The 20,915-nt window shown below is 39.6% G+C and overlaps 2 protein-coding genes across 8 annotated transcripts; both read right to left on the reverse strand.

The window, feature by feature from the left end:
- Positions 1–28: 28 nt before the first annotated feature.
- On the reverse strand, positions 29–9,226 carry LOC128444435 (ATP-dependent Clp protease ATP-binding subunit clpX-like, mitochondrial). 2 transcript variants are annotated; one of them, XM_053426925.1, is made up of 15 exons: positions 8,903–9,226; positions 8,322–8,398; positions 7,505–7,665; positions 7,262–7,376; positions 4,672–4,826; positions 4,407–4,566; positions 4,036–4,077; positions 3,317–3,493; positions 3,039–3,203; positions 2,818–2,906; positions 2,492–2,656; positions 2,085–2,384; positions 1,759–1,851; positions 1,568–1,674; positions 29–1,442 (listed from the first exon to the last, which is right to left on the reverse strand). In XM_053426925.1, the coding sequence occupies exons 2-15, from the start codon at positions 8,374–8,376 to the stop codon at positions 1,352–1,354; spliced, it is 1,875 nt and encodes a 624-aa protein (XP_053282900.1). In that variant the 5' UTR covers positions 8,377–8,398; positions 8,903–9,226; the 3' UTR covers positions 29–1,351. The 2 variants fall into 2 exon arrangements, with proteins under 2 accessions (XP_053282900.1, XP_053282902.1); XM_053426927.1 differs by lacking the exon at positions 4,036–4,077 and having other exon boundaries at positions 8,903–9,225.
- A 718-nt stretch (positions 9,227–9,944) lies between these two features.
- Positions 9,945–20,706, reverse strand: LOC128444430 (gliomedin). Of its 6 annotated transcripts, none has more exons than XM_053426916.1 (26): positions 20,166–20,706; positions 18,247–18,295; positions 18,098–18,115; positions 17,946–18,017; positions 17,429–17,521; positions 16,888–17,016; positions 16,126–16,200; positions 15,898–15,987; positions 15,130–15,222; positions 14,907–14,987; positions 14,572–14,667; positions 14,397–14,486; positions 13,873–13,965; positions 13,716–13,790; positions 13,265–13,339; positions 12,978–13,031; positions 12,757–12,834; positions 12,580–12,672; positions 12,390–12,464; positions 12,056–12,196; positions 11,873–11,959; positions 11,696–11,776; positions 11,477–11,545; positions 11,255–11,380; positions 11,014–11,164; positions 9,945–10,459 (listed from the first exon to the last, which is right to left on the reverse strand). In XM_053426916.1, exons 1-26 carry the CDS (start codon positions 20,502–20,504, stop codon positions 9,997–9,999), a joined length of 2,886 nt encoding a protein of 961 aa, XP_053282891.1. In that variant the 5' UTR covers positions 20,505–20,706; the 3' UTR covers positions 9,945–9,996. The 6 variants fall into 6 exon arrangements, with proteins under 6 accessions (XP_053282891.1, XP_053282893.1, XP_053282890.1 ...); XM_053426918.1 differs by having other exon boundaries at positions 12,417–12,464; positions 16,111–16,200; XM_053426915.1 differs by having other exon boundaries at positions 16,111–16,200.
- Between the last annotated feature and the right edge of the window lie 209 nt (positions 20,707–20,915).

Here is a 20,915-nt window from a genome sequence, read left to right on the forward strand (position 1 = left end):
GTTTAAGGTTGAAGAACAAACATGTAAATTCTGTACAGAGATACACATTTTATTTATATTTTTAACAATTACAAGATTTTCTCAAGTCACGAACTTGGGGTGTTTACAGGTTCTTAAACAGACCTCTGAAAACAGAAAAAAGCAGATTTGAAGGTAAAAGAAAACTTAATGAAAAGGGGAACAGATCTAGTTTAATCTCATTCTGTGGCACAGAAAGCGTGAAGAGTACAGTGGGTCTGTCAGAGAGCCTTTAGACATGTGATTCGAGTTGCCATTCAATAACAGGATATGACATCACTACTAACTATAGTTTTGAGAGTATTTGACAAAGCAGTGGAGGCAGGACCATTTGTCTGGTAAAGATTTTAATCTGGAAAATTCAGAATTAAATATCCGGTTTAGGAATATGTTTCAGTCATGAACACTGGAGGATAGCTTTCTACACAACATAAAAACTAAAAAAACACTATCAGAGGATATTTCAATAACACTTTTTGAGTTCTCAAAATAACCTGATAATCTGGCTACTCCAGCGATCTGAACTAGTCCTGTAAAAACGGAGCTCTGCAAATAAACACATGTACATTCCCTAACAGGGGGGCGGGAGAAGAAAGTGAACACTGAAAAATAACCATTCTGCCTGTTTAAAAAGTCACCATTATGTTTTTTTACCTGCTGTGTTTAGAGTGCTGGTGAATTTCAATTCATATTAAGTTCTCCTAATTAGAGGTCATGTCATACAAACTGCTTACAAATGCTACCTAAGCAATGTAGCTCAACATTTACAGCCTGATTTCACGGTGAGCACCATTACTACAATGGTGGTAAAGAAAAAACATCAAAAATATTGATGCGCTTGTGGAATATTATGCACTTATGACATAAGGCGTTTCTTGACATGGTGACTTCACATCTAAGCTTTCTCAGCAGCCCACGTTTCCAAGTGTACAGTGTGATCCCATTGTTTCCTCTGCTATTACAGCCCGTCACCACACGAGGAGAAAACAGCAATCTAGCTACACATCCTTTCATGAATAAAATAGCATTATCTTTATATAGATAAAATGTTAACAATCCCCAGAGATTGAAATATTTTTATAAAGGTCCACCATGTGGGTGCACCACTAGAGAATTAACATCTGATGCACAGGACCAACGGTTGTTACACTATAAACTTGTTCATCATGAAATCACTCCTCACTGAGAACCAGCAGCCTTAAGTACCTCTACACAATGTCCACAGACTGTATGACAGGGGCTAGAATGAAACCAACCGGTGGTATCCAAGGGTTCAGAGTAATTGAATAATTTGAGCCAGCTCCGTCTTTAGCTGAAATGAGTGACATGTGTTTCAGTTGTTAGCAGCATCCGCCTGCCGAGGCCAGTTCTCCTCCTCGATGCCCGAGTCGTATTCCTCCTCTGAAGTCTCCTTGGCTGGAGCTCTGCAATTCAAATGGAGACTCCGGTTCAGATTTCAAAATACACAAATATGGAGACTCGGAGCAGGGCTACGGGAACCTGATCTCCAGCGTGTTGTACACGTGGCCCCGTTCTGTGAAATACTGACCTGATATATCTGGGCAGGGCTTTTCCTTGGACAATGTCCTTGTTCAGCTCAACAGCCATGATGTCAGAGTGTGGCACCTCAAACATGGGCTCGAGAAGGAGCTTTTCCTGTTGAAGAAGATGTGTTAATTATTGTGTTACCTCAAAATCAAAAGAAATTTAAAATGTTATCCCCGCAGTAAATTAACATACCATGATGGATCTGAGCCCCCGAGCTCCTGTTTTTCTCTCCAGGGCCATCCTGGCTATGGCCTGCAGGGCACCCGGAGTCACATTGAGTTCACACTGAAACACACAAATGATGAATACATATTAATTCTCCACCAGAAATTTGCTCTTTCATGTATTTGATTGGCCAATGCAGCACCTGGCTGGATGACAGCGTTCTGCACTGTCAACAACTATGCCATTAGTGACCATTTTAAAAAGGAAAAATTCAATAATGTTCCTACTAAATAAATAAGGAGGTTGTGCTTGTCTATCTGAATACGTTGCAACCACTATATAGCAGCCCTTACTTTGTCCATGCTGAAAAGAGCCTGGTATTGGGGCACTACAGCGTTGCGTGGTTCAGTCAAGATTCGGACTAGCGTCTCTTCATCCAGGCTGTGCAGAGGAACGACCACGGGAAGACGACCCACAAACTCTGGGATCATTCCAAACTCGATCAGGTCCCTGGCCTCAACGTGCTTCAGCAGCCTGTCCTTCTCCTCGATCTCTAACACAGTGTCCGTCTCACCGCTGGTGTTGGCCAAGTCTGCTGCAGCCGCTGCACGACGCCCTTTCCCCATGTTGGAAGGAGTTCCGAAACCCAAATACTGAAGAATCCAGACATACGAGGTTACTAAGTTATACGCAGGAATGTAAACAAACAGGAATCTTAGCTGAAGACCTGCCGAGTGTGTATGAGCTGTGTTAAATTCACCTTTTCATTCTTTCTTCTGCTGATGATTCTGTCAAGTCCATTGAAGGCACCTGATGCAACAAACAGGATGTTTGTCGTGTCGACCTGAACTGTTTCTCCTCTCAGCTTCCTGGAGTTTTTCTCAGGAACATTGACAATCGTGCCCTCCAACAGTTTAAGCAAACCCTGACAGAGATTAAAAGAAAGTCTTATATATAAAATTACTGATGTTTTAAATTCAAATCTTACAAAAGTAGATAGATTGTGTGATTCAAATGTCATCGAGTGATATAACATATGAACAAATCGCTGCATATGGTTTTATTTTGTGTGGATTGAATACTGACCTGCTGGACTCCTTCTCCACCTACATCCCTCAGCTGATGGATTCCAGGCACACTGCCAATTTTGTCCACCTCGTCCAGAAACACAATACCTGCTCATCACACAGAAGCACAGAGCCACAGGGTTGTATGTTTGACATTAGTATGAACTGATGGTGGTTATCTTTGGGGAAATTGGGAAAATAACTGAGATTGTAGTGCTATATTTGAGTCTGTCTGCCCACCTTGCTGTGCCTTCTCCACCGAGTAGTTGGAATCCTGCAGCAGTTTAGCAATGACCGACTCAATGTCTTCTCCCACGTATCCAGCTTGAGTTAGTGTGGTGCAATCGCATATTGCAAAGGGAACATCCAGACAACGAGCCAGAGTCTGCGCCAATAAGGTTTTTCCTGTGGAAATTAGAGTAATCATCATCAAATTCCCTTTGTCTAGACAGCGTTTATCTCCAAGATCTGATGCACCTCACTTTGCACAATTTAGGGGAAATGTTTAAAACACCAACCGGAGCCAGTTGGGCCTAGAAGTATGATGTTGCTCTTCTCCAGTTTAATTTCGGTGTGTGTGGAGTCTAGGACCTCTCCGCCCCTCTTCTCCTGAGGTGCCTGCTGGCTCGCCTGCTGCTGCATTGATGCTCCCAGAGCGTTTCCATGAGGACTGATCCCTGCGATCTGCAGCAGCTCTGCAACAACAAGGCCACAAAGTTTAGAAAGGTAGGAACCTATCTAGGAGCATATGGCACATGCTTTACATTTAAAGCGCTGCTGCCTGTTTCAAACAGCCATTCATTGATGATGTGTGTGTCTATCTGTGCTTAGTGACAGTTCTCATGTACTGGCTAAAAATATGGATGCCTTAGTCAGTGCCCATCTCAGTGCCAGTGTGGAGTTACTAAGTGAGGAGGGCTGGACTGAAAATAGAAACAAGTACAGATGTGAATGTAGGTCACTGGGCTACTTTATCTCATTGTGTGGTCAGACAAAGACTATTTTAATTTTATGGCTTTAGTGCTGATCTGTAGACAGGTCCCTGCTACAGCATTGGAGTTGTAATTCTTTTAGTTGAGCGAGACAATAAACATTTAATAGGAAACACCTGTCTGAAAAGGGTCTGTACAGTTTGGCATTTGTGCAAATCATAAGAATAAAAGCATATTCAAATATATCTTAATAGTTTTTACAGTCACCTCTGGCAACTAGAACAGTGACAGTGACAATCACTTACTTGTGAATCTGTATTCATCCTCTCGTCTTCTCATCTCTAGTTCTACAGGGGAGGACGAAAGTACTCAAATCAATTTGATAATTTATCTTTACTCCTATGACATTTTCAACGCAATCCTGCAAAAACGTTTTACACAATCAAGTATGATGATTATTGAACAAATGCCAAATCATACAGATTATGATTAAGGACAAGTTATATCCAAAGGCCACAGTTGCCACCAGATATTTGTGAGATTTGACTGTAAAATATTAAATAAATGTACTGGATTGATCGAAGTTATCAGTGGAAACATGATTGCTTGTATATGTACATGCATTAGAAATATAAATGTAGTGGAGTTAGATCTCTCTACAGAAAGGGATACTGACCACGAGGTGTTAGAGAGGGCTGTTTTTCCACCTCAGCCTGCTGTCGACTCCCAGCAGGAATGTTGTTGTAGATGCGCTTGTAATGGTTGTACACGGCGACCGCTAACACCTTCTTTGCATAGGACTGGCCCACAACGTATTTGTCGAGATAAGCAAATATCTGAGGGGGGAGAAAAACCGTACAAAATTTTAATATAGTCACACTTAAGTGAAAGTAGTTTGAGAGTGTATTCAGACGACTTTGATTTCTGTGTCAATGTCTCACCTTCTTGGGGGGAGGGGGAGGTTTCTGGGAAAATGCCAGTTTCACAGCCTCTGCAGCAGATTCTGGTTCTTTGTTAAGCCCCTTCTTAGAGTCCGTTTCAGACAGAACCACGAAAAAGTGATGGCATTTCTCACATTTGACAAACCGTGTTGATGCTACAAAAAGAATGAAACACAACACAGTCAATGATAAAACATGTCACAAGCTGGATGGAAATTTCATTTTTGGGGGGATTTTCAAGGTTGCAGTTTAATTTGACTGAAACCAGACAAACTGGTTTAAATCGACGATGCCACCTCATGACTTTTATTCATTATTTTCAAAGTTTAGCTGAACAAAGATAATACGTTTTATTGTTGATACAGAAAAATTGGTGGGTTCTGGCATATTTCAATGTCCTATGTACTGAATACAATTATTTAATATTGTAGTAGTTCGTAAGCCATTAATGTAGAATATTATTGTAAAGAAAAATTACACCCGGAAACCTGTTACGTCTCCTCTCCCCTTTCTGTTCAATTCATGTGCATACATATCACCTTTGAGGAGTAAGATGGATTTAAGAATGAACTTTAATTTTGTTGCGCAAAAAGCAAGCGGAAATTACTAAGTGACTGCAAAACAAAAAATGTAAACCATGGATAAAAACATGTCTACTTAGAGTATGTCACTGCAGAAAGTTACATTGCATTATATTGTATTCCTAAAGCATGATTTGAGACATCGGACATTAGTTTGCATAGCATGTAGAATAGCTTGGTCATCGGCTAATGATACATACAGCAAGTGTTGTAGGACATTTAAATTTGTTACAGCATGAGGTTGAGGCCAAGAGACATTCTTCCCTTATGACAGAGACCAGTTACTTTAAAGCACAGAGTTTATGATGCATTTTCAAGCAAAAAACATAAAGATAAATTCATAATGTAGGGGTGCATTAGGGAAGTGCTGCAGTCAGTTCCAGAGGCATTTCTTGTAAAAACTTGCTGAGGCAGCTGAGAAGAAGAGCAACTAGTGTGTAGCAATACGGCCTTATCCAAAAGTAATGTTTGCATTTGGGTCAACTGTCTGTTAACATTTAAAGAGCTGACATTTTCATTTTAACGGGATAGTTCACCGAGAAAGGACAATTCACTCATTATCTACTCACCCCTAAGACGATGGAGGGACGGGTGAAGGGTTTGAGTCCACAAAACACTTCTGAAGTAAAGAGTGTAGCATCTGAATCCAATACAATTGAAGACATTAGTATTTTCAGACGTAAAATAAAACAGAAACCAAATAACATGCCTCCATACTGCTTGTGTGGTGTCATCAAAGTGTCTGGAAGCTTCCAGACATTCAAATTTCGACTTCAAAATAGGTCATTTCCACAGTGTTTTAAGGCTAAATGTCCACCAGAAGTGGCTAAGCTAGCGGACTTAGCTTTTCAAATGGTCAAGCGAGCATTTGGGCTTAAAACAGTATAAATGAACTTGTTTCCAGTAGAATTTGAATGACACCAGACGAACAGTATGGAGGCGTGTTATTTTTTCCCCTGTTTTATTACATCTGCAGAAGGACTCACCATTGAGTTTGATTGTATTGGATCCTGCTCTAACAAAGTTTAGCCCTGAGACTTCAGAAGCATTTTGTGGAATGAAACACAATTCGCCCATCCCCTCTTCGGCCTAGGGGTGAGTAGATAGTCTATTTTCCTTTTTGGATGAACTATCCCTTTAAAAGGTTGCATACAGCCATGGGGTTTGCTAAAAGCCACAGCCTCACCCCTCCCTGCCTGCAGGGCTACTCTGTGTGGTGGCTTCTGATGCAGGCCCCGCACTCAGGACAGGAAGTGCACACAACAAGGAGCCCTGCACCAGACACCCCGCTCTCTGGAATCCAACTCGCAGAAATCTTTTGTAGTGATAGATTATTACAATTAGTATTTATATACTAAATGTCTCTGGGCTGTGATGTTGGTTTGACACAACTTGTTCAAATATCTTATGCTCTTTTGAATCGTTAGCCCTGCAGTTTTCTGTTTATTCAGTTAACATGATTTTGTGCCACACCTACCTGTAAAATTTGACTCTTGAAATATTTGGTTATCCATTTAAGAAGGCTAATTAAACCAACTTAAACGTAGGGGCTGGGATGTATTCATTCATCAGCACATTGTCATAAATATTTGCAAATAAAAAGTTTAGAAGGTGGAAAATAGTGTCATACGAGTGGAGGTGTACGTTCAAAGGTGTTGGACAGCCAACATGTACATTAACTATGCCCCTGGTCAATCAGTGACATAAACTCAATAATATCAGTCTCAGAAAGTTACAAAAACTAACCAGTGCAGAAATCTTCGAGGTTTCTAACCAATATCCCAGTGTTAACTTGCAGGACTCTAATTTGAAAAGCTGTGCCAAAAAATGACATGAGGTGGATGTTTGTTGTTACATTGTAGTTTAACAAAAGGCGTTGAGTAATATATCTGGAGGCTATTTCTCTAAACACTTTCTCCTGTTGAAAGGTTCAACATTCACTTTTAGCCTAAAACAGACTATAGATCACTTTTACCCCATAGTTGTTCAATATTTATTAAATTACTCACATACAAAGGTCTCTACGTGCGTGCATGGATCTCCACATTTAGGGCAGCGTAGCTGACTTCCCCCCTTTCCTGATCCTCCAGAACCAGAAAGTCTCTTCCCCTCACTGATGCTTTTCTGTGAAACAAACATGGCTGTGTCAGCATATATCAATAACTTTACATCAACTCTTCCTTGTACAAACTGGTAAGGTGTCCGGCATTGGAAGAAAGCTACACATGAGATTTATTGTGCAAGAAAATTACCTTTCCACCATCACTACCATTGTCCTTCGTTGTCCCATCTTTAGCAGCAAAGCAGACAGAAGTCTCTGAAAAAGACCTCACCCGCACCTGGAGCGGTACATGTGCTTCCCGAGACCCCTGACGACTCAGAGAAAAGAGCTGAAAGCGGGAGCAGGACAATCCTGAAACAACAGCATTTATTCAATTAGTGGTTTTACTCCTTTTTTAACCAACAACATCAAACTAACTGCGGTTGCAGCTTTTCCCCTGATATCTACTACTTTATTTGTCATATATGATTGTAAACTTAATATTTATGCCTTTGTTGGTTGGAAATATCCAAACATTACATTGGGCTCTGAGAAACTGGAAGTCCATTTTGACATTATCTTTTTCTGTCCCATCTTTAATCAATTAATCCCTAAAATGTCGCTATACAAATTGGGGTTGAGATTTTACAACTTCTGACTTTCTTCTCCTTGCACCTTCATGGTAGGTGAAGTTTGTCTTTGTTACCTCATCTGCTTCTTCATGGAACCTGGTCACCAATTAGCTTAGCTGTAGCTTCTTGACAGTGTTTCTTAAAGTGAATTTATTTATGTGTCACTACTACTGTATATTAGGTCACAGCTGCACAGCTCTGTGAGAGGCTGGAAGCGGACGCAACGTTGCTCAGCCGTCGCTTCTGAACTCGTAAAAGTGACTTTCCCACCTGTTGACGCTACGTGTTTGTCATAACAGGCAGTGATCTGGGTTAGCTGGAGACATACTTAACAGGCTGGGGCAAACAAAACAATGTCATGCAGCTTACCCAGGCTGTGCACTTTCGTTTTCCTACCTCTGTGTGCAGTGTTAAGGAACAACCGGGCAGCCGAGGTGCATGGGCAGGACATCACTCCTCTTTGGCTTAAACCCCTGAAAACGAGAGTAAAGTCAACACCAAGCAAAGAGAGAGGGGAGGCTACATTAGCATCGGCGGCTAACAGGCCACTCAGCTACGAACATTTCATAACTCCTACGTCACTGTTAGCATTAGCAAGCTGGGTCACCAATTGAAGCTTCAAATTGCTGAAACAAGTATCCTCTGAACCACGAAATGTATAAATTGGTTAAACCAAAACAGATAAACACCTCATCGTGTCTAATGCTGGCAATAAATGACAAGGTAAACAATGTTAGCTTGCTATCTTAAATGCAGCGCTACCTGGTAGTTACTTAAGCTAGGCCCAGGCCACAGCCACGGGACGCTGCTGCCGGTGGAAACGGCAAACGACCCCGGGAGGACAGACACCCAGGGCCGGGCAGTGGTTCAGCAGGGAGGCTAAACACCAACCCCAGGCCTCACGCATGGCTTACATCTAGCATTACAACAGTGAAAATGCGAGACGACATGTTTATCAGCTTGCTAGTTTTACTCACAAGGTACGAGGAAACACAGACCAGCCTCCTCCTCGGGAACAACTGACCGTCAAAGTCACCGCTGCTTTAGTTTGGTTATTTCAGTGAGAGGTCAGCGTGTCCGGCTCGTGTCACAGTAACTGACCACCGGGACTGACTGCTCCGCGTTGTTCCTCACAGGTGGGACAAGAACCCACCGTGATGTAACGCTCGCAGTTATGCACTAGGTCGTTCACACGGCTAACCAGCTAGCCTTCTCTCCGGGTACACTCTCTAGCGGATTCGGTAACTGCACTTGGCTGGAACAACACGGAGGCTGCCGTTACGTGTGAAGAGGTTTACACCCATCCAGGCCTGTAGAGATCTACTATTCAGAAGGAGGCGTTCACAGGGAGGACTGATGGTGCGTTCAAGGGACCTCGTACTCTACTTTCACAACATGGTGCGCTTGTGTCGCGTTTGGGGATAATCGTAAAAGCATACATTAATGATGATGATAATAATAATATCAACAATAATAAATATGTTAGTCATCAATATTTATATGTTTGTATATATATTTCTCTTTGGGCTTTTGTATTTATTTTAATCTATGCGGTATCTGGACCCTGATTCTGAATAATAAAAGTCATCATCATCATCATCCTCAATAATAATAATAATAAGAAAAATAAGAATACACTTTTAATATACAGAACTTTTCAAAGCTACAAAGTACATTTGGTTTTCAACAAAGTAAGAATATAAATGTTGATATTTAGGTAATAAAAAAAGGACATTTTAAATTAAATCAAATGAACGTATTCCTTAAAAATAACGTCATAACTATTAACTGAGAAGTCTTAGACATACAATACACTCTTAATGGTTTGGTGTTGACCAGATCTCGTCCTTTGTCTTATCCTTGCATTTTAAGGCCTGTTAAAGCCACACAGAGTAAGTAGTCACAAATCAGGGAGCAAAAGCCAGTTCAAACAGGATTATGTAACATCCTGTAACTGTCAAGTCAGGTCACTTTCTTGAAATTCTTTAATAACATTAAAAACAATAAACATAAAACCGATACTTCAAATATTGTTTTATTGCTAATTTTACAGGTTTTTTAGTAGTTATTTTTAGGTCGCTTTGAGTTTAACTCTGCAAGTTTTCACTTTGCTGTCCTCCCACATGTACAAACGCTTTTGGTTAGGGTAGTAAGACAGCATAGCCAAGATGCCTGTAGCTGGCCTTAAATCAAAACTTGCATCAAAAGCACTCTGTTTCTTCAAATCAAAAGCATAGGCAACTCTTCTGTCCTTATCATCTGTGAAATAAAGCACCCCACATACGATGAAAGCATTTCCTGCTTTAGTTGTGGGGTAGGCAGTGTTGATGACGGACTCCACAGAAAAGGTGTCGGGGTTGAGCTTTGCAACCATTGTGTTATCATCGGTATCTGAAGCAAAAATCACCCACAGTCCATTTTCATCCACAGCAAACTTGAAGTAAGTCTTTGAGTTGCAGAAAAGATAATTCAGATTGTTGTATCTGCTCTTTGCCACAGTCAGAGTGTCTTTTCTCCTAGTGTTCAGGTCAAATCTGTCAAATAAAAAATGCATGAGTTAAAATACTGAGTATTAACCAGGTCGTATGTCACAAACACATCTACAGACTACTGCCCTGCAGCTTTATGCCTCCGCCAACAAGTGCACATTCAGTCTATCAAATGATGTCACTGTGAACTTTATCTTTTACTATTGCAATCTAATCAGTTCATGTTTTTGTCCAAGTAGCAACCGATCCAAATTTAAAGAAGTTCCCTACAGTCAGTCTCAAGATATCAAGTTCATGAGACATTGACCTTTGAACTCCAAAGTCAAATCAGTTTATCTTTGAGTTCAGGTAAAGTTTGTTCCAGTCGTAGTGATTATACCAATCTGTGTTCCTGATTCATCAAGTTCACAAAAAATTTGCTTTCTGAGATCACAGCAACATTGATCTTTGACCAGAATAATTGGTAAACAGTCTAACAACGTGTTAGAAATATTTCAGCAAGGCAAAGTTACGAAGTCAGGAGAATATTCCTTCTTATGTATAACATATACACACACACAAACACGCACACCCACACACGCACACACACACACACTTACTTTATAAGATTGTTTGTTCCTGCATTGTGGAAGTAAAATGACCCCTTATAAACAACATGGCCACAGCCCTGGTAGAACCTCCGGACATCTATAGTCTTGTTGCTCATGTTCTGAGAGGAGGAAATGTTCTCATACTCGGCCAAAATTCGACCTGAGGAAGAACAGTTAACATGTTAAACCCAACAAACATTCACAAAACTCTGTGATAGATGAAGAAAACATTTATTTCAGTTTCCGTCACCTGAAAAGTGATCAGCCAGCCAGTATGGACCGTTGTCCAGCAGAGATATGTCTGACATCCAGGCTCCAAATGTGCTTCTCATACTGGTGGCTTTCTCCGAACATTTGATACTTTTGATACGGCACTCTAGTGAATAAAAACATGTATTTTAGTATCGCTGAATACATACACACATGGTTAGATAGTTAGATAGATTAAGTTATGTTAATCCATTTTACTGACCCTTTTTTGTCCATGTCTCACTGTCGGTCACATTGATCTTATTGGCGTTCTGGAGTGGATAGGAAGAGTCTAAAGGGTAAGAGACAAAGCACAATTCTCTTCTCATCATTCTTTTCATTAAGTTTTTTTTTTTTTTTAAATCTTTGAGTAAACAAAAAAACTCTAAATGTGCATAAGTCAATACTGAAAGCAAATACGTGAATAAAGACAGAATCTTACCTCTTTCCATTGGTGTATCAATGATGTTTCCACTGATATTGAAAGGCTCCATCTTTTCAGTAACTTCAACAGAGAGAGGAGCTATACAATTGAATGAAACACATAATGTAGATATAACACAAATAGATGTGCATATAATGGTGTTATATTTCAACATTATAACAGAGTGTATCATACTTGTTAATAATATAAGTGGTGCCCCTGTAACAGTCTCTCTCCTGGTTTCATTAAACCTGTCGTGGCTGTTGTCTTGATGAAATGACTCTAAGATAAAAACAGTACTGAGATTAACATATGAATTTTTTTATTTGGTTAAAGTTTGGTTTTTAAGTTTCCCTGCAGCTGAAACTTGTTATTTACCAGGTTCCACTGTTGGGTTTAGTCGTTTCTCAGAGTCAGTAACGTGGATGTTGTCAGGTGGACGTGGTGTTGGTGTCACGTTCCCTGTGTTGCTTTCCGTCCAGGAGTCCTCTCTGTAGTCCGGACGAGGTGATACTGACTCTGTAGTAAACAAACAGGAAGAGGTCAACCATAACTCTGTGTATAAAAAACAGGCAGTATGTGGTCATGCAGTACAGTCCTTCAAAACACTGATGTACCAAATCTCCTATTTGTGTCTAGAAGCTAAACATACAAGTCAACACTGGTCAATACCAAACCACACTAAATACAGTTCATGCAGACAGTTTCTAACCACGTTTCAATGAAGCATTATTACCACGGTCTTTAAACGCATCACTGTTGTCACCCAAGTCTCCAAAAGTGAGGGCTGTAGAATAAAGTGAGACAGTAACCGTGTTATTATGATAAAAGCCTATAATAGGAATACAAGAGACAAACATGGAATAATTAACTATTCAAACACAAGACACATTGTTTTCCACCTGTTAAAATTTTTACTGGTGCCTCAGTGACATTTCCTGTGATGGTGTCATTCAAGGTGCGGTGGTTGTTGTCTTGGTGAATTGGTTCAGACTCTAGAGGGTGAAATAGTAATGAGATTAATATGTGTTTTATTTTATGCCTTTAAAATTACTCTGCAACTCAAACTTGTTGGTTACCAGGCTCCATTGTTGGGATGAGAAGTTTCTTAGCATCAGTAACATTCATGTTGTCAGGTGGATGATGTGTTGGTGATTCTACACAAACAAAGTTCAGAAATTAAAATACCAACGGCAATAAAACTCTGTTATAACACAGTTATAACAATATACTTGTAATAACTGTGTGTAATTGTTATGAAGTGTATAATTGGAAGCTTTTAATGACACAGTTCACTCACTAGTTTCCGTCCATCCCTCGTTGCCAGTTAAATTCAGCTTGTTGTCTGTTGAGTCTAAAGTGAATGGATGAAAACGGCTAATTAACATTTTCTCATATATGAATATATACATAAAGTTGTGTTCTATAACAAGTCAGCAGCATTCTTTGTTTTTTGTACAACAAAATCAAGTGGTAGTTCACTTAAATGGACTGAAATGAAGATAAAGGTGAATTTTAAACAATATTTCAAATAAGTCAACACTATATCATATACAGTACATACACAGTGGTGTGATAGTTTCTTACCACTTTGCATGGGTGTTTTAATGAGGGTTCTACTGTCATTAAAGGCATCACTTTTTTGGTCCTCAGGAACATGAGCTGTAGTGTGAAAAGAGACATTCAAGTTTGTGTCCTCATGTGGGGTCGGCACATCTCATTTAAATGCAAGCAACGAAAACAGGATGTTTTATAGTAATAGTTAACTAAATCAGCAAAGGGATTCTATTACTAATATTTTTTATGATTCTGTAATATTCTCTCTTTCTGTATCATTCAAGGTGCAAATTCATTCAGTTGTTTTCAACTATATAACTTTTAATACTAACATTAATTGCATCAGATCACATCTGTGGTCTAATACATATTTAAATATCCTCTATCTATTAAATAATAATTGTTGTGAAGAGTAAACTGCTGCTTATGTATTTGGATAAAAATACAATTTGTTAATATCAATACAAGAACAGTTTCTTACCATTTTCCTTGGGCTCATCAATAAAGGTTCTGCTGCCATTGACTGCCTCTCTGCTTTGGTCTGAAGAGAGTGGGTCTGCAAATAAAAATATTATTTTAAATGTTTCCAAGTTATGGTCTCTCATTTTGTGCAGAATAGTCCAATCTGTACTTCTAACCTGTTAGTAATTGTATTGGTGTTACAGTAATATTCTCTGTGTTTGAGTCATTCAAGATGTTGTGGCTGTTTTCCTGATGAGGTGACACAGACTCTAGAAAATAAAGACAACAATTAAATACGGACAAAACTGTTATATTGTATACTCTTTCTTGAATTTGGAGGAATTTTGAATACTTTCATAATACTGTAAAAAATTATTTTAATATCAATCAGATACTTTTAGTTCATTAAGAATCTCAATACTTCTTCCACCAGTAATTACTTCAGGGTTTTGATATGAAATTATTTATATTTGCTCCCAACATAAATAAAGTGAAAATTATGACACACGGATGGACACAAGAACAAAAAGAGTACGGCACAAGAGTAGAGAAGAGAGTGGGAAGATCTGACATAACCGATCATAAATATCAAAATTGTAAATAATAACATGATATAAAATAAACAACAATGCCAAAACATTGTCCTTAGCAAAGGATTACAAAAAGAAAAGGTTTTCCTGTAACTCAAACAATTGCTTACCAGTTTCCTTTTCTATGTTCGTGAACCTCTCTGAGTTCGTGAAGTTGAAGATATCAGCGGCTTCATGAGCAGAACGTGTTGTTGGTAAAACTGTGGAAAGAGAGATGGTCATGGTTTGATGTTCTTGTCACATACGTGTGTTTCATGAACGAGATCCAGTCTCAGTATTCCAAACCTGCTGATGTTTCAACTGGCGACTCTGTAACATTCCTCGTTGGAATCCAGGACTCGTGTGTGTTGTCTGGACGAGGAGAAACTGACTCTGTAGAAACTAAAAAAGAAAGAGGTCAACTATAGTTTTTTAAATCAAAGTGTGTGGTCATAGACTATAGTCTGATTTCATAGATAATATTAAGATATCTCAACATTGGAAGTTAAGAGTGTAAAGAGATCAATCTGGAATAGGAGGAAATAAAACCAGTAAAGCAAACAGTCAGCAACAGTCACTTAATATATCAGCATTTTGAATTGGTCAATAAATACAGGACATTTGCTTTGACAGTTTCTCACCATTTCTTATTGTTGTAAGACTGATATTTCCACTGGGTTTGAAGACATCACTGTTTTTACCCAGGTCTCCAGAAAGTAGGTCTGTAGAATAAAATGACACATGATTATATATATATATATATATATTCAAAGACTAATGTTATAATGCAAAGCCTCCATTTGTGACACTATAAAAAAAAACATGGAATATTTGATGATTACAATTTAAACATATGTTTCTCACCTGTTGATAATTGTACTGGTGCCTCTGTGACGTCTCCCGTGTTGGTCTCATTCAAGGCGTCAGTGTCGGGGTGCGGATGGAATGATTCTGACTCTAGAAGATAAATTAATGTTGAGTTTAAAATATACTGGTATTGCTGTCACGTCGCGAGTCTGTGTGTTTGTGATCACATTAGAATGTGGTCCAAGAGACATCTACTGTAGCCAACACCAACCCACATTAGTTATTTTAAAGTGATAATTCACTCAATAATAAAAATTCATAAATTATCTACTCAGCTCAGAGCCGGTGGAGGGGTGGGTGAAGTGTTTGAGTCCAGGGGAAAACATTGTTCCAGCCAAATCCAATACAATTGAAGTAAATGGTGACCGATTCAATATAACATAAAATGCCTCCATACCGCTCCTGTGGTGTCATCCAATTGTCCCTAAACCCCGACGTTCAAATTCGACTCGTTACAGCCTCATTTACTACATGTTTATAGCCTAAATGTTCTCTGTGACCCACGTGCGAACGCAGCTCCAGAGGAGATGCACTCATTAGTGGATAATGAGTGCATTTCATTTTTGGGTGAACTATCCCTTTAAGAACTTTGACAGGTGTCTGTCTGAAACACAATGCAAGATGCTTAGATGAGGTGTCTATTTAAGATCAAAATGAAGGCCAAGTTTTCAGGTGGGTTTGGTCTGACTACTTGTATAATAATGTCGTACTGATACCACCAATAGGTAGAGATAGTTTTTTTCTGCTGTTTAAGCAGTTCCTTACCAGGCTGCATTTTTGTGTTGAGTAGTTTCTCAGAGTCGGTAACATTCACAATGTTTCTGGTATCATCAGGTGGATGTGATGTTGGTGATACTGTAAAAGATAAGATTTAAACTGAAGAATTGGAAAAGATTCATATTAAAGAGGAATTTAAGACTTCAGTCACAAAAAAAAAATATCAATGTCATGAATTTATATAACGGCTGCATGTCATACTGAATTGTTTCACACCAGTTGTAGTAATTGTTGTCCTGTTTTCTGTGTCTGTTTGATTCAAGTTGTCTCTGGTCGGGAGAGGAGACGACTCTGAAGGTAGAGTGAAAGAATTAGATATAAAATTTGTATGTTTTGTTTCAGATTGTTATAATGAGGGAGGCCAAGATGCACAAGAAAAGTCAGGGGCTACACCAGTCAATGGTAACAGCAAAGACTTAAATATTTCTACATTGTTGAAAAGATTATTTATTGGAAAATATTATTACTTCTGGGTGAGTAATCCTGCAATTAAGACGCAAAACGTTGTGGATATCTTAAAGAGAAATTCCAGTATTTTAAGACTCATATTAAACTCTGCTCCTGTGGGGTCTCCAACACTTTCATGCTGGGAAACGAAGTTCACGGCAAACATCATTTAAAAAAGAATTGAATAAACAAAGTTCCCAGTAATCCAAATTATTTATATTAAACTCAAATTAAGAAAGATTTGATTTTTCTCTTGAGGACAATTAATTTGAACTCTAAAATCCTTCCTGCGGCACTAAGGACTATTACGACTGGGTACATGGGATTATTCATACCAACCCAGCCCGTTAAAATTGAGATGAAAACATTATATTTCATCATATTTTAGTCAAGTATATTATTCATATTTCTGATACTTTTTGCCATATTGCAGATTCAAGGTGACCTCTTGGGTCTACTGTAGTTTCTGCAGAGAGGTTTTTAGCAGGGATGTTGAGACATACTGGTTTAGAGTCGATGAGACATTCTTACTCTCCATCTTGTTGGTTTGATGAATGCGTCTGCCGATGGTTTTGTTTCTCACTCTATTAGGATTACAGGGGGGACAGTTTGGACCAGGTGGACCAGGTAGACCCGGTGGACCCCTTGGACCAGAGGGACCTTCAAATATACACACAACCCAAGTCAGACATGTAAAACAGTCCCCAAAACAAAAATGTTGGTCAAATTCAAGAGCTCTTTTCAACAACAACAAACAGAAGAAAAGACATAATGTGGGCTGCTGTGTGAATTTGGGGTATTTTGTTCAATTGTGCTGTGTCTTTTGATGGAAATAGTTTTATTATAATTTAAAGCATAGGAATAGAATTGACATTAAACGCAAATATTATCAAAAATAATATAGGATTCGTCGATAGAGGTTGTTTCAGTTTGTTTATCACACAACACGATAAAATGTCAAATACAGTCGTGGTGGTGGGGCCTAATAGATCAAGTAAAAGCACATAAGAAATGTCTTCTCTCTGTTAGACACATTATCAATATCAGGTTCAAGTATCATGTCGTCTCTCACCCTCAGAGAGAATGTCGTTGCAGGTTTCGTCTTTCACTCGAGGAGGCCCATGGTCTCCTTTGGGTCCCGGTTCTCCAACTCTACCAGGGGGTCCTACAGTATATATTGATAGGCTTGTCAGATCATTTGTTGAAAATAATTGAACAATCCATGTGTTTTTGCAGGGATTTAAAAAAAAAAAGCGTTAAAACCCTTTTCCAAGTGAAAAACACAACTTGAGCCAATCTGTGATGCCTTCAGGGAAGTCAGTAGATGAGTAAAAGGCAAACAAATTGCCCACAAAGGGACGTTTGTGTGGAGCACACGATTCAAACCACAACACAGCCTCATTAATGTGTAAACAGCTGTGTGGCAGCTATGAACAGAGTGTATTGAAGACAGTGAGTGGGATGCTCACGTAGTTACACAATGGAGGACTGTTTCAAACTAGACTGACTTCTGTTTCTGAGTTAATTTCTTTGTTTTCTCTCCACATGGATCGAATATTCGATTTGTGAAAAACCAACACATCTCTCACCTTTTCTCCCTCGTCTCCCCTCCGCACCCGGCTCACCCTTTGGGCCTTGTGAACCAGCTCTACCGGGCAAACCTGACAGGCAAAATTACTTTGTCATGATTTCAGCTTAGTTTATGTCATTTATGCAATAAACTAATAATATGTGTTCTTACCTGGAGGCCCAGCTGGACCTGGGGAAAAAAAAAATTTATAAAATAATTACACAGACTAAACACAATATGAGGCATCAATATGTGTAGTATATTAACAAGGAAGGACAACATAATATAGTGTTGGGCTGGAAAATAGTTTTGAAATACACCTATTAAACAAACTCCTCTGGAGCTGCACATGTCCATGAGGGATTTGACCTGAAAAACAGAGACACACAGTTAAATAAGCATCGGCTGTAGGAACCCTGACAAACTTTAAAAAAGTTTCCTGTACAACTCAGAGGAAGCTTTGCAAAACTACTCATTCACATCCTGACAACTGAAAGTGTTGCATTAATCTGTGTGTTATTCAATATTCAATGCTGAATATGGAATGTTCCATGTTCACTGAGGTTTGTACATGTTTGTGTGGAAAAGCTGTGTCCTTCTGCATCGATAGTGTTTTTCTCAAAAGACCTGAGTAAAATTTCTCCTAAGGGAGACCATACATCTAAATCTAATTTGGACACAGCATAAAGAGAAAAGACTGCATCCATTTGATTTATACATTGTAGCTTGTATTATCTTATCTTTTATTACTTCACCCAGATCATCAGTTTTTCACCCTGCTGCCCTCCGGAAGGCGCTACAGGTCCTAAAACCTCAAACTAGCTTTTATCCAAGTGCCATTAGAGAACTTGACAAAGTGCAACAGTATCCCAACTGAGAAACATTATCGTGTGCACTAAAAATGACATATTGGTACATATACTCATCTGTTTTAATAGCTCAGATTTTATTCCATTTATTGTTTGTTTTTATATTGATCTATTAGACTGTGATATGTAAATTAGCAGGTCACTATCTATACCACTGGGAAACCTCATTTGGTTGTACAATGTGCAATGACACTGAAGACTTTGAATTGAATTGAAGAACTTGCTTAAACAGTTAATCACTTAATTCAGAGAGTCGTTAATTAATGATGATGCAACTACAGTTCTCTGTTCTATATTTTTGTCAAATACTTGTGTACAGAGGTGAAAGTGTAGTCATTATATTCAGTATGTGTAGAGGGGCCAGCTCTCAGAGGATGTGAGTAGGGGGGGGGGGGGGGGGGGGGGGGGGGGGCACTGCTCAACAGTATTTATCCAGGAATCACTTGATGGAAAAACCCAGCCCTTCTTAATCGCTGCAACAGACTCCTGGATTCTTTGCATTTCATGAATGTTTCTGATCCCAACAGGGAAAAACTGAGGATATGTCTCTGTTAAAGATGACAGAAAGGATTCCTGCTCTGTTCCCTCTCGTAATAAAAGCATCAGAACAACATAAATCTTTTTAGTTTGGGGGCTTTCATCCCAAATTTGAAGGAAAACTTACTTTCTCCAAACATTGTTGTCCAGAATAATTAGGACTTTTTTTCCAATAGGGGATCTTACAGTTACATTTACACAAATTAAATACATTTTTACACTTTACATTTTACTATTTATTTGGAAATGGATATTTAGTTCATTCAAAAACACCAAAACCCCCTCCATGAAAAGGAAATGTTGACATGCACACGCACAGTCCAACAGCCTTTTACCGAAAGTGCTCTGAAAGCTCTTTTGTACATCAGAAGAATGTTCCCTTTGTCCACAACTTATTTATTCCACTTCCATGTCATTTGTGCGGAACGTCTTGGGGACAACATGGAGAGGAAGAACACTAGAAAGATGAGAAGCAGTCATTCTGGAAATATGTCCATTAGCGGCTACACATTTGTACTGTAACTGTTTCCCAGATGCTTGTTGTTGTGCAACGCTGCGACTCCACCAGTAGCTACAGACAGATTTTGACATGTTTATGCCGCCCCAGCAGCCCGAGCGTAGTTTCCCTGTGACGTCTCATCTTTTGGCAGGTGTTCAGATATGAGCTGTATGTGCCTGTGAGTTGTCAGAGCTCAGATCACTCTGCGGCCATGCGACAGGGCACAGATATGATGGAGAAAAGTGAGGTTTTTCAGGCATGGAAGTAAAGTCAATGAACTTGAATATTCACAATCTAACAAAACAGCCCATTTGAAAGCATTTGAGTGTCTTACTGGGACCATGGAGTATGTCATCAGCATCAGCATGTCCTTCTCCTCTTGACTTTGTGTTGGTTCCCGCTCCTGGTTCCTCCTGCTGCGGTGGAGCTTCTTCAGCTCTGCAGCCTCATCCTGGTCCGTGGACAGGATTCCCTCCTTCAGCCCGCAGCTCTGTGACAGCTCCTGCATCTGGGCATCCAACCTGACCAGCTCGTCTGACAGCTCCTTCTGCCGAACCAGCAGAATCACTAGACCGGAGGTCAGGATCATCAGCAGCACACACATCCCCACCAGCAGCACCTTCCATGCCTGAAAAACCTCACTTTTCTCCATCATATCTGTGCCCTGTCGCATGGCCGCAGAGTGATCTGAGCTCTGACAACTCACAGGCACATACAGCTCATATCTGAACACCTGCCAAAAGATGAGACGTCACAGGGAAACTACGCTCGGGCTGCTGGGGCGGCATAAACATGTCAAAATCTGTCTGTAGCTACTGGTGGAGTCGCAGCGTTGCACAACAACAAGCATCTGGGAAACAGTTACAGTACAAATGTGTAGCCGCTAATGGACATATTTCCAGAATGACTGCTTCTCATCTTTCTAGTGTTCTTCCTCTCCATGCTGTCCCCAAGACGTTCCGCACAAATGACATGGAAGTGGAATAAATAAGTTGTGGACAAAGGGAACATTCTTCTGATGTACAAAAGAGCTTTCAGAGCACTTTCGGTAAAAGGCTGTTGGACTGTGCGTGTGCATGTCAAC

This window comes from Pleuronectes platessa, chromosome 7 (assembly GCF_947347685.1).
Source record: "Pleuronectes platessa chromosome 7, fPlePla1.1, whole genome shotgun sequence".
In the NCBI taxonomy this organism is placed as follows: domain Eukaryota; kingdom Metazoa; phylum Chordata; class Actinopteri; order Pleuronectiformes; family Pleuronectidae; genus Pleuronectes; species Pleuronectes platessa.

Coding starts and splice junctions, on each gene's coding strand:
- LOC128444435 (XM_053426925.1), bottom strand. CDS start 8,376: ATGTCCTGCCCATGCACCTCGGCTGCCCGGTTGTTCCTTAACACTGCA. Junction 4,078..4,406: donor GCCCTCTCTAACACCTCGTG/GTCAGTATCCCT, acceptor CCTCCCCTGTAG/AACTAGAGATGAGAAGACGA. Junction 2,385..2,491: donor GCAGAAGAAAGAATGAAAAG/GTGAATTTAACA, acceptor TGGATTCTTCAG/TATTTGGGTTTCGGAACTCC.
- LOC128444430 (XM_053426915.1), bottom strand. CDS start 20,504: ATGCGACAGGGCACAGATATGATGGAGAAAAGTGAGGTTTTTCAGGCA. Junction 13,340..13,715: donor TGATGAGCCCAAGGAAAATG/GTAAGAAACTGT, acceptor TTCACACTACAG/CTCATGTTCCTGAGGACCAA. Junction 11,960..12,055: donor AAACCCAACAGTGGAACCTG/GTAAATAACAAG, acceptor TTTTTATCTTAG/AGTCATTTCATCAAGACAAC.